At 37.7% G+C, this 12,380-nt stretch overlaps 3 protein-coding genes across 10 annotated transcripts; 1 reads left to right on the top strand and 2 right to left on the bottom strand.

Annotated features, from left to right (window-relative positions):
* Positions 1-4,792: 4,792 nt before the first annotated feature.
* LOC128253980 (dynein light chain roadblock-type 2) lies at positions 4,793-5,473 on the bottom strand. Its single transcript, XM_052982734.1, has 3 exons — positions 5,364-5,473; positions 5,223-5,301; positions 4,793-5,148 (listed from the first exon to the last, which is right to left on the bottom strand). The coding sequence occupies exons 1-3, from the start codon at positions 5,364-5,366 to the stop codon at positions 4,937-4,939; spliced, it is 294 nt and encodes a 97-aa protein (XP_052838694.1). The 5' UTR covers positions 5,367-5,473; the 3' UTR covers positions 4,793-4,936.
* Positions 5,474-5,639: 166 nt separating this feature from the next.
* LOC128253979 (dynein light chain roadblock-type 1) lies at positions 5,640-6,199 on the top strand. Its single transcript, XM_052982733.1, has 2 exons — positions 5,640-5,812; positions 5,870-6,199. The coding sequence occupies exons 1-2, from the start codon at positions 5,789-5,791 to the stop codon at positions 6,182-6,184; spliced, it is 339 nt and encodes a 112-aa protein (XP_052838693.1). The 5' UTR covers positions 5,640-5,788; the 3' UTR covers positions 6,185-6,199.
* Positions 6,200-6,227: 28 nt separating this feature from the next.
* Positions 6,228-12,103, bottom strand: LOC128253971 (chymotrypsinogen A). Of its 8 annotated transcripts, XR_008267498.1 has the most exons (9): positions 11,783-12,103; positions 11,670-11,715; positions 11,098-11,243; positions 10,469-11,044; positions 9,923-9,971; positions 9,483-9,598; positions 9,198-9,427; positions 8,492-8,707; positions 8,415-8,432 (listed from the first exon to the last, which is right to left on the bottom strand). XR_008267498.1 is itself a non-coding variant. In XM_052982719.1 (8 exons), the coding sequence occupies exons 2-8, from the start codon at positions 8,685-8,687 to the stop codon at positions 6,496-6,498; spliced, it is 1,311 nt and encodes a 436-aa protein (XP_052838679.1). In that variant the 5' UTR covers positions 8,688-8,707; positions 9,198-9,336; the 3' UTR covers positions 6,228-6,495. The 8 variants fall into 8 exon arrangements, 5 of the variants coding, with proteins under 5 accessions (XP_052838679.1, XP_052838678.1, XP_052838676.1 ...); XM_052982719.1 differs by lacking the exons at positions 9,483-9,598; positions 9,923-9,971; positions 10,469-11,044; ... (1 more) ...; positions 11,670-11,715; positions 11,783-12,103 and adding exons at positions 6,228-6,674; positions 6,731-6,846; positions 6,910-6,958; positions 7,492-8,070; positions 8,124-8,269 and having other exon boundaries at positions 8,387-8,432; positions 9,198-9,336; XM_052982717.1 differs by lacking the exons at positions 8,415-8,432; positions 8,492-8,707 and adding an exon at positions 8,988-9,130.
* Between the last annotated feature and the right edge of the window lie 277 nt (positions 12,104-12,380).

Below are 12,380 nucleotides of genomic sequence, written 5' to 3' on the forward strand. Positions count from 1 at the left end.
TTCATTATTGATATTTACATTTTATTATTGTAGTGTTTTGCAATGCATTTTGTTTTTTTTTTTTTAATAGATTTCCATTAAATAAATATACCCTTTACGGAACTGACCAAACTAAGTTACTGGAAGGGCAGTAAAACTTCGTTTTGGAATGTTTTGTTTTTATTTTTGATTTTTTTCTAGCCGAGGCGAGGCGATAAGGCGGCGGCCCCATATTATATTATTAGCTATATGGTACGTGTATGTATTTGCCGTGTTATCATCTGACTCTGGCTATGACGATTCCGATGGCGACACGCGCACGCAGCACATGCCCCATTCATAATCCCCGCACGCCCGATGGTGTCCAGAAAACCGAAATCCCACCATGTAATACACCTATATCTAATCGCGCATATAAATTTCATTCCTATTCCATGGAATAGCTTTCCCCTACTACTCCGAACAAACTGCGACTTTAATACGCATGTTTCCCACTGTTTTCCCTTCGCCAGTAATGAAATTAAAACTAAATTCTGTTCACCACGGGGATGAAAATCGAGTTTTCGATTCGTCTGAGGGAAGAAATCATAGTGTATGTATGTGTGTATCTGTGTGTGCGGGGTGGCTGCGGATGAGGATGTAGATATGAATGTGGTTGTGTCAACCGAAGGACTACTGTGAGTATTTTTGTGTGGCTGCTGCTACTGCAGCAAACTCGGTCGCTTTCCGATCGAAATTGCTATTGCTGCAGCTGTGTGGATGATGTGGATGTGTGCCTGGAAACTGCTGACTGCCGACACAAGAAGCTGGGGCAAAAGTTTCTCCGGGGCCTGGTCAACGGGTCGAAAGTTCAACGGGGAAAGACCTTCGACGCGCTGCAGGCAGGCCGAACGAACAACTTTTGCCAAGATGAGAGCGTTTGGGATTGAGGACCAATAAGAAGCCAATATGGCATGAATCAGCCAAGGAAATGTTGGGAAACTCATCTGGGAGTGGCGATCCTTTGTTTACTCAATATTTCAAAGAAGGCAGAACAATATATACGCAATTCCAACCCCTATCTAAACAAAAATATCATCTTAATCTAAGAATCAAGAATAAGACATCAATATAACTTGCAGTTGTTAACATAAATTGAGTATAAGTAAAAACCAATAATTAATTGATATATGAATATTTTTAAATATTTTAATATTTTAAATGTACATGCTTAAATACTTCACAGAAATTACAATCATCACTCATTATCGATAATGGAATTAAACCACGATTTTATTAAGGAACATGGTTTAAAAACTTACAAGCTCTAAGACATATTATTAATAAGAATTTTAAGGGTAAATAAAACTTGTTTGCACTAAACAAAGTTGTTAATTGAAACTGGAGACCAACTTAATCCGATTGTTTGGTCAACTGTTTTGCCAAGTTTTCTTATTATCAATTGTGGCGACAGGGGCTTTCTACGATTTGCCTAGAACAGCGGCTGTCTTTAATTTAATGGCACAAGTATTTTCCACTCATTTTCCGAGCTGGATTGCGCACTCTCCGACATTTTTCTGCGCAATTAGAGGGAAGTTGTGAGTTTAAAAATGGGAGATATAATAAGCGTCGGGCACTGATTGATAGTTCTGAGCTTGCTGCTCTGCAAATTCCCCATTCACGTGATAAGATATGGCACTCACACACCGTCGAATGGAAAGACAGAACCTTTGTTTAGTTTTGTGTGAACTTTGGCCTTGCGTTCGGCCAAAAAATACAAAACAAAACAACAAACAAACAAAAAAAACTGGTTGTACTTGGAGGGGAAACTACAGATACAAGCTTAAAACAACGATGCTGGTTGCCAACGTTTCAAAGCCCTTGGAATGTTGGCAGGCCTAAAAGTTTCTGCTTTTTTTCCTACAATCTAATCAAATGCCCTTGATATGCCTCTGAACTCGGTCTGGGATCTTTTAAGTCTGCTGACTAATCAAATTTTAAGCAATTGAGTCATGTTCAGGGAACTGTTTATATACACAGGAAAAATACAAATCGATATGTCCATTTTTGTATAGCATTAGTTTAAAATGTTTAAAAACAAAATTATCTTTTTTTTTTAATTTGAATCAATGGTGGCCTATTTTCGAAATCGACCTTTTCTGGCATCTCAAAATTGAAAGGCTAAAAAAATCGTGTTAAACTTTTTTCTGTGCACTGTTTTACGTTTGTAGCGTTGAACAACAAAGTGTTCATGTGATTCACTCAGGTTATTTTCCAAGATCTTAAATGATTTTTAAACGATTTTCACTTGTTTTCATTGACACATTTTAAGTCCTGTTTGGCGAGGGTAATTACTGATTTTATGGCCGCGAGTGTGGAGCCCTACGTTGCGGGGGGCTATTGCCATGCCCCTCCCACCCGATAACGTTGCAGTCGCCAGATTCCCGTTACGTTGCATTTCAAGGAGCAACACGCACGCGAAAAGAGAGCGAGCAAGCGAAAGAGAGATGCATGCGGGAGAGAGATGCAGGGAAACATTGCGGGAGCGGGGGCCATATGGACATGTGTAAAATATCCAAAAATATAAAACGAACCCAGCGACGACCGACGACCAAAACGTCCGACGTAATAAAATCCCTTAAGCGCTGCAGGCAGCGCTGCCACATGCTTCTATATTGAGCCAGCCAGCCCTTATGTACATATTCAACTCTCCGTTATGTACAACAACAACCAGTCCCGCATACATACATACAAACAGACCCCGTCTCTGTGTCCGCATGTTTGTATGTTTGAACGTATGTACGGTACGTGCGTGCGTGTCTGTGTGCGCGTCGTGTTTTTGTGATGCCATCGTCGATATTGAAAGTACATGTGTACATACATAAATACGTATGTACGTGTATGTACTGGCTATGTACAACGTACGTTGAACGAGAATCGAATCGCGTTGGAAATGAAATGAAATTGCGAACAACGGAACGGTGCGATGACGATCCGATACGAAGTGCTTCTTTTTATTCAGTTAATTCTTAGCACATTTGTATAGATATATATATACCCATGCATGTGTATATGTGTATCGTTTTCATTTTCACGGAACAAATATGGCTGCAGCACACAGTTTTTTTTTATTATTTTTTTTCACTTTTTTCACGTTTTTGTGGCTTGTTTTTTCGCTTAAAAGTATTGCTGACTGGCCGATTGGGGTTTCGTGGATTTAGATTCCGTTTGCGTTGCGTTTGTTGGCTGCCTTTCGGCCTGCTTTTGGGTTTCGTTTCGGAGTGCGTGATTACGCCATTTTCTTTGCTCGTTCGCTGCTTTTCGCTGCACGCCCATCTTTCGAATTACCTTTTTTTTCCGATTCGATCGATTGATTTGATCGCTTGGCTCTGCACACGCGAACACTGGGTCTAAACGACTGTTGATTGGGATGGCCCAATCAATTTATTGACTATTTCACGGGCGCTGGGGATTTTCTTTAAATGCAAGTACGCAAAATTCACGGGGTTTCACCAACCAACACGATTCGCCTTGCTCTAAGGGTGGACAAACATCGATGTCAGCGCCGATGTCATCGATTTTTTCGAAATATCTGTCCTATCGATGTTTGGCAGGGATTATCGATGTTTGTCCATCCATCTCCCTCTCTTTCTGTTATTTTGACGTTTGTTTAACATTTTTCTGTTAGTTCAACGTTTGGCTAACATTTCACTGCAAAACACAAACCCACCACAAGCACGTAAATTCACCGATAAGCATCGATGCCAAAATCGATGTCAACATCATTGCCAACCTCGATGTGATCGATGTTTTCAAATCATCGGTTTCATCGATGTTAGGCGGGGCAACATCTATGTTCTCCCATCTCTACTCTGTTTTCTTCCGTTTGCCGTTGCAAAATCGACGATTTTGAAATTCGAACTTTGAACAAAACTGATCAGGAAAATGGATTCCGGGTAGCTCTTTTTGCCTGCTCTCCGTTTGGGGGCAACATCGAATGCTTTTCAATCTCCAACTGCGGGCAAGAAAGACATGTAATAGCCGTATTAAAAAGCATTTAGCCTAATGCGCATTTGTTTACACGGGGCTTCTCATAAAGCTAAATGCCTCATTTAATAGCCGGATTCCATTGGAACATTAAAACGCATTAAGCCTAATACATATTTACATAGGGAATCCCATTTAAAATAAATGCGGTAAATAAATGAGATTAAAAAGCATTCGCTCAAAAAAATTTTTGAAAAAATACCGGAAATACTGTTTTTAACAATGTTTCGTTAGTGCCACCTCTACAACAACTATTTATATGCAAGGATGGCTCAATTTTTGATTTCTTTTGAATATCCAACCTATTTTGCGTAAAAAAGCGGAAAAACACTTAACAATAAAGTTTGAATTTAACATTTTTAACCCAGTGTAATCGTGAACTTTTTGGCAAAAATATATAAAGCAGTATCCATTTTTGTCTCTGTCTCTTAGCTTTAAGTGAATCCGTCATTGAATATTTTATTTAAAATATCGATGTCTGTAGCCGGGCGTGTCAGTGTGACCATCGTAAGGAGCTGCCGAAATACCACCAGGAAGGGGCGACTTGACCTCGTACACAAACCATTTAGTCTGGCCACGAACCAACTTAACACCAAGCAGTTATATCGATAGTTTTTGTAAATATATATAACGTTAATTTTATTATATTACTTTATATTATATTTAATCAACTTAGTTAAACATGATTGTATGTGATTAAATTGTCAGTTTTGATTTAACAACTAAAATCCATGTCATAAGTTATCGATGGTTAACAGCGCCCCTAATATGTTTATATGATGTCATGTTATTTTAGGCATAAATAATTTTACTTTAATCAAGTGAACTTTCTTTATATTATTATTTAACTCTCTTTCGCTCGCAATTTCAATATATATGTAAAAATGTGCAGTAGATAGTTTCAGTTTTATAATCCCAAAGCGCCAGGCCTTTAGTCGGTAGGGTTCTGGATGACGATCAGGATAAAGTCCTTGTCGGGAGCCACCATGATCTCGTGCTTTTTGGATCGCACCCGCAGGAATGTCATGTCGTTCGAAGGATCCAAGTCCCGGACTACACTTCTGGCCTTGTCCGCCAGCTGACTCATTAGGCCAGCATACTGAACGGTCGTCGTATTGTCCAGCGTGGATTTGACCGGAATACCTAATTGGAAGGGACCAGTTTAAATAGTCATTTAGTCGGGTATCAGCAAAAAAAATAAAGTGAAAACCACCCACCTTCATTGTTGACCACAATTGTACCCACAACACCTTTGTGGCTCTGGATTCTCTTGAGTGTTTCCTCAACCTCTTGCGACTGCAACCAGTAAATTAAGCGTTTCTTTATTAACTCTTTGTTTAATAACCATGTATACTTACCATTTTTTCTAAGAAATTGAGTTAAAATTTGGGAAAAAACACGGTTTAATGAAAAACTAAAAAACTTTGTTTGTTCAATATTAGAGATGGACTGCTAGTGGTGGCTCTTTTTTCGATGAAAGCTAAACAACAGCTATCGATAGGGCTATTAACCATTTAAAAAAATATTTATCGAGCGTTATTTAACTAACGTTCAAAACTTAGCTTTAAAAAAATACAAGTTTAAAGAAAATAATTTTTGTATTAGAAAATCATAGTTGACGTATTGACCCATATAGCAACACCTTTTGTACAAATTCACCTTGGCAACCAATAAAACATTAGAATTAGGTCAACAAAGTAGAAAACAGTAGTTATCTATGATTTTTTTTCAACGGAATCAAAACAGAACCTGACCAAAGGCCAAATTATCTTTACAATAAACAATGTTTTTGGACACTCCAAAAAAGGTAAAACCGGGTATATCTCAACTTGTATTATTAATTCATTATAATTTCGTTAAATAGCCCATTCGAACCCTGCGCTATGTGGAAAAAGCCTTCGAAGAGGTTAAATTAAGGAAAAATGTTCGAGATGTAGTGATTCTTAACGACACGGGGCATCCAGTTAAAAGTACAATGGATCAAGACGAGGCCGTGCAATTCGCAGGACTTTTCCAGGCCATTCGAGGACGACTGGAGCGTGGAATGAGTAAAATAGATCCCACAGATGAATTATTAATGCTGAGAGTCCGCACAAAAACGAATGAAGTTCTTTTGGTTCCCGACTCCAAAATAACAATACTTGTTGTACAGAATGCTCATGATAACTTTGAAAAATAAAGTAGACTGATCAAAGTATAATTTTATTATTTTCATACTCATTGTACTGACTGAATTTTAACTAAGGAAATGCCTAACTAATTAAACTAATTAATATAAACTTTTACAAGTTGGTCATTAGTTTTGATTTTTGTACACGTTATCCCAGATCCACTTTGTATGTCCCATTACATTTGTGAAAACGTACGCGCCATCAGATGAATAACTGACAATACCTAACAGAACAATCCATTTTCTACCATAAAAATTCATGTGCGTTACCAGTATGTCTCCAATTTTTTCCTGGTTCGGATTCAATTCGATGGGGGTGTTCACACAAATCTGATATGCATTGAGCTCAAGTCCGGTAAAGTGCTTGCACAGTTTGGGATTGGAGGGATAAACGACAAACTCTTTACTTTGCTCGTTGTCAAATATGGCAAAAGGAGGAGTTCTTTGGGCCATTCTTTGGTATTATCTTTCGCAAGCATACAGATGGGTTTCAGCCGTTCTGAAAAACAAATTTTTAGTGGTCGAGGCGACGGAGTAATATAATAAATATTTTACCATGTCTGGCCACTGATTGCATCAGCTTAAGCAGGGCTAAATCATACTGTGGGTGCTTAAACACCGATGAAACTTTATATTCCTCATAGTTCGTTGCTCCCAAGACTGACACTTCTCTGCAAAAAATAATTCAAAAATATTTTTAAAATATTCCTAATAAATACTTAAGAATAGCTTACAAAGAATTGGCATTTTCCGGCAAGTCTGTGGCAACTGTGATGACAAATCCTAAAAGTAAAGACTCTGAAGCTATTAACTTACCACTTTACAAATTACACTGGCTTACAACTAAAATCGACAAAATTCTCCAGAGATGAAAGTTTGGTTTTTCAGTGCAGTCGGACTCCATGATTCAGAAAAATTACACTTACAATTTTTTTATGAAACCATCTTTGCCAGCACATTTCAATAACTAAAATTCACTGTTATATCAAGCTTTCCCAAATTCGTATAAAATTGATTTAAATTGTTAAGTAACTAGCTTAATGGCTTCGTAAATGTTTCAGTTTAAAGATGAAATTCAGTTTTCGGCGTGAATTTTTTAAGGTACACACCTTCTATTTTTTAGCTAATTCTTTTAAATTACAAAGATGCTATCCAATTTGAAGAATTAATTTGTTTTAACATGCAGGTACAACAACAGTGGTTTCTGAGTCATGGTGAAGTTCAACTGAACTAAAACAAAAAAATTCTAATTCCTGGAGGATTAAGCCGATTTAATTTTGTAAACCTATGCTATAAGGGGTAGGGTATATACTCACGGTCATGGATCATCACGCCAAGCGCCTTAAAATCTGGTCCGTAAATGGTTGGCCGTATGATCCATTGCATTGTGTCTTGAGCGCAGTAGTCGTTCATCAATTCGGGAAAATCCGAAGGAACATGAGTATTAAAATTTCCAGGCTGCTCTGGGCGAACTTTTGTGGAGGGGTTTTGGTGTTCAGCAGAAGAGTTATTTATTGTTTGGTTAATCCAATCCACATAGCTAGTCACATCGGTATACACTCCCAATGAACCGCAATCTCCTCTTTCATAGCTTGCGATCCCGAACTGATATGTTTTGCTATTTGTAATATGTTTTTGGGTTAATGGACCGCCAGAATAGCCAAGATAGGTGTCTCCTTTTGGGACACTAGCGTAGATCTGAGTTTTTATCGGAATTTCGTGAAATTGATTGATGCACTGGTCCGGATCAAGTCGGTTAAGAGTGATAGTTTGAAGAATATCGCTTTCAGTTCTGTTTCGTGTTACACCCCAGCCAAAGGCTTGAAACTTCGGGATTTTATCTACTAGAACCTTAACAACCTTACTCAAATGAATGCAGATTGGTTGAATTCTGGCTGCGGAGAAACGCATTAAAAGAGTTGGCCGAGATGTCCAATAATTAACATACGTTTGTAGATGACAGTGGCTGAAAGTTTAAGCAGGCCTATATCATTCAGGTAACTCCATTTGTTAAAACCTGGGTGCTTTATGAGATCACTAACAGCGTACTCGGCCGAATGTTCACTTTTTTTGTGTGCTCCCAACTTAACCACACTGTAATATTAGAAACATTATTTATACTTAGATTCTACGTGATTTTATATTATTTAAAATAAAATTAAAGTTTGTCGACTTGTAAAATGTATTACAAATATATAAAATAATACTTACAGCTCGCCTTCATGACCCAAGCAATGAGCCGCAGTCAAAACATAGCCTGAAAAAAACTAATTTTGTTATCACGCCGACGTGTACATAATCTTTAAAGCCACGAACGTCTATGAATCAGTGTGCCACCACAAATAAATTGTGTCTTATTATAAATGGCTGCCATATGGACAGCAGCTGCTTCTGATGCATCGATGCCAGCGACTCCTACTGGAGATCCGCAGTTGCTCTCCAGCAACGTGGAAAAACCCTGGTGGACCAGGAACAAGGTGAAGAAAGGAATCCACGCCAAATATGACTGCATTTCACTGGGGCACGAATCAACTGACACAAAATTGGAGAGATCAAGGTCTTATCAGTTGTCAATTGGAATGTCTGGGTATTCCTCCTTCTCTTAGATTATACTAATTTTAAAACAATAAAAAACGCTTAGCCCGAGTGTACCGACTCTTAAATAGTTCGATACTGCAAAATAACAGTACTTAGTACTTACTTAGTAAAAAAACAATGTAGACCATAATATATTAATATAAAATTTGCTGATCAAAATATAATTTTATTTTTTTTCATAATACATACACATTGCATTCGACTGAAATGTCTTTTATTATTATATAATTAAACTGATGAAATAACTATTTTTTCGATAAAAATTTTTAAAAGTCGATCATTAGTTTTGATTATTGTTAATTTTATCCCAGATCCACTTTGTGTGTCCTATTACGTTTGTGAAAACGTACGCGCCATCTGATGAATAACTGACAATACCTAGCAAAACAATCCATTTTCTACCATAAAAATTCATGTGCGTTACCAGTATGTCTCCAATTTTTTCCTGGTTCGGATTCAATTCGATGGGGGTGTTCACACAAATCTGATATGCATTGAGCTCAAGTCCGGTAAAGTGCTTGCATAGTTTGGGATTGGAGGGATAAACGACAAACTCTTTACTTTGCTCGTTGTCAAATATGGCAAAAGGAGGAGTTCTTTGGGCCATTCTTTGGTATTCATCTTTCGCAAGCATACAGATGGGTTTCAGCCGTTCTGAAAAACAAATTTTTAGTGGTCGAGGCGACGGAGTAATATATTAAATATTTACCATGTCTGGCCACTGATTGCATCAGCTTAAGCAGGGCTAAATCATACTGTGGGTGCTTAAACACCGATGAAACTTTATATTCCTCATAGTTCGTTGCTCCCAAGACTGACACTTCTCTGCAAAAAATAATTTTAAAATATTTTTAAAATATTGATAATAAACACTTAATACTCTCTTTCCACACAGCCCATCCGTTGAAAACGGATGTTGAATTCCACCTTCCGATAACAGATGATCTGAACAGCTGTGGCTCGTCAAAACACCAACAAAGTCAACAGGTCAAAATCGCATATCGCATAAATTAGTACGTCAAAGTCCGTCAAATTTTAACAGCGGACAAACGGAAAATTTTGGAACGGCTAAACCTAATGGACCTTCCGTTCAACGGATGGTGGAAGATGGACGGATCTCTGTGGAATGGGACTATTAGAATAGCTTACAAAGAATCTTCGTTTTCCGGCATGTCTGTGGCAACTGTGATGACAAATTCTAAAAGTAAAGAATATTACATATACATATTTGCATCAAAGGATTCTGAAGGCTTTTATGCTATTGCTTTACAAATTACACTGGTTTAAAAAATAAATCGACAAAAATTCCCCAAAGATGAAAGTCTTACTCCATGACAATTATACTTACAATTTTGTTATGAAACCATCTTTGCCAGCATATTATAACAGCCTAAAATGAACCGTTTTCCCAAGCTTTCCCAAATTTTTATAATATAGATTTAAGGCGGATTGTTAAAATACTAGCTTGACGGCTTCGTAAATGTTCCATCTTAAAGGTGAACTAAAAATAAAAAAGCTATTAAAGTTAAAAAAAATATATGAAACTTTAAAATGAAAAATGGTACGACCAAAAAAAATTGTTTCTGTGTCATGGAGGCGTTCAACTGAACTGAAAAACCAAACGCTCAGCCTTGAAGGAATTAGGCGATAATATTTTGTAAGGTAGTGGTATAGGGGGTACGGGTATATACTCACGGTCATGAATCAACACGCCAAGCGCCTTAAAATCTGGTCCATAAATGGTTGGCCGTATGATCGATTTCATTGAGTCTTGAGCGCAGTAGTCGTTCATCAATTCGGGAAAATTCGAAGTAACAAGAGAATTAAAATTCCGAGGCTGCTCTGGGCGAACTTTTGTGGAGGGGTTTTGGGGTTCAGCAGTAGAGTTATTAATTGTTTGCTCAATCCAATCCACATAGCTAGTCACATCGGTATACACTCCTAATGAATCGCAATCTTCCTTTCCGTAGCTTACGATCCCGAACTGATATGTTATATTGTTTTTATCTTTTTGGGTTATTGGACCGCCAGAATCGCCACGACAGGTGTCTCCATTTGGGACACCAGCGCAGATCTGAGTTGGTCTCAGAGTTTCATGCAATTGATTTCTGCACTGGTTCGGATCAACTCGGTTAAGAGTGATAGTTTGAAGAATATCGCTTTCAGTTCTGTTTCGTGTTACACCCCAGCCAAAGGCTTGAAACTTTGGGATGACGTCGACTTGGCTCTTAAAAAGCTTATTTAGATAAATGCAGATTGGTTGAATTCTGGCTGCGGAGAAATTCATTAAAAGAGTTTGTCGAGATGTCCAGTAGTAAACATACGATTGTAGTTGACACTGGCTGAAAGTTTAAGCAGGCCTATATCATTCAGGTAACTCCATCTGTCGAAATTTGGGTGCTTTATGAGATCACTAACAGCGTACTCGACCAGAGGTTCACTTTTTTTGAGTGCTCCCAACTTCACCACTCTGTGATAAAAGACAAATTATTTATTTTCAGATTTTAGATGATTTTACATTATTTAAAATTATTATTTAATTAAAAAAAAAAAAACCAAACTTTGGCAAGCCGAAGTTTATGGATGGATTTGATTGTTCCTATGGGAGCTATATAATATCCCGCTCGTTCCGAGTTATATACTACCTGCCAAATTATATCTTTTGGGAAGTTTGAAGCAGTTAGCTTTAAAACTGAGATACTAGCGTAGAAACGGGGGGACGGACGGACAGACTGACATGGCTAGATCGACTCTTCTAGTGATGGTGACCAAGAATATATATAATATATAATATATGCGTTGTAGGGTCAGAAATGTCTCTTTCACTGCGTTGCAAACTTCTGACTGAAATTATAATACACTCAGCAAGGGTATAAATATAGATGATTATACTTACAGCTCGCCTTTATAATCCAAGCAATGAGCCGCAGTCAAAACATAGTCTGAAAGAAATGAAATATGTATGTATATTACCAAGCGAAAGTGTTCATAATCTATAAAACCACGAACGCCTATGAATCAGTGTGCCACCACAAAGAAATTGTGTCTTATTATATATGGCTGCCATATGGACAGCAGCTGCTTCTGATGCATCGATGCCACCGACAATTCTGACTCCAACTGCAGATCCGCAATTGTTCTCCAGCAACCTAGAAAAACCCTGGTGGACCAGGAACAAGGTGAAGAAAGGAATCCACGCGAAATATGACTGCATTTCACTGGGGCACGAATCAACTGACACAAAATTGGAGAGATCAATTTCTTATCAGTTGTCAAATTGACTTTCTCGGAAATTCCCAATAGCTCGTCTTAAGCCTAGTACTCAGATCGACGAACAATTTCGCTCGCGGAAAAACTTTGTTATTTCTAATGTGACCGAAGTTTTTAGAGTTAACCGGATGCGGTGTTAATTGGTCTTACTATAAATCAGCTGGGCCTCTTGACAAACAGACAACTTGGAAACATTTATATAAACATTGTTAATATTGTATATGTATACGAATTTTAAAATAATGTAAAGCTATGAATTAAAATATTAGTAAAGTCATAAGTTTGAAGTCATAACCTAGGCTCTTTTAACGAAAGTGGTATAAAAATGGATAAGGAA

The sequence above is a fragment of the Drosophila gunungcola genome, assembly GCF_025200985.1.
Source record: "Drosophila gunungcola strain Sukarami chromosome 2R unlocalized genomic scaffold, Dgunungcola_SK_2 000004F, whole genome shotgun sequence".
Lineage (NCBI taxonomy): Eukaryota > Metazoa > Arthropoda > Insecta > Diptera > Drosophilidae > Drosophila > Drosophila gunungcola.

Coding starts and splice junctions, on each gene's coding strand:
- LOC128253980 (XM_052982734.1), bottom strand. Junction 5,149..5,222: donor AATTGTGGTCAACAATGAAG/GTGGGTGGTTTT, acceptor CCTTCCAATTAG/GTATTCCGGTCAAATCCACG.
- LOC128253979 (XM_052982733.1), top strand. CDS start 5,789: ATGTTTTTGGACACTCCAAAAAAG. Junction 5,813..5,869: donor TTTTGGACACTCCAAAAAAG/GTAAAACCGGGT, acceptor TTCGTTAAATAG/CCCATTCGAACCCTGCGCTA.
- LOC128253971 (XM_052982716.1), bottom strand. CDS start 11,987: ATGCAGTCATATTTCGCGTGGATTCCTTTCTTCACCTTGTTCCTGGTC. Junction 11,244..11,669: donor TTGGATTATAAAGGCGAGCT/GTAAGTATAATC, acceptor CTTTTATCACAG/AGTGGTGAAGTTGGGAGCAC. Junction 9,428..9,482: donor GCAATCAGTGGCCAGACATG/GTAAATATTTAA, acceptor TTTGTTTTTCAG/AACGGCTGAAACCCATCTGT.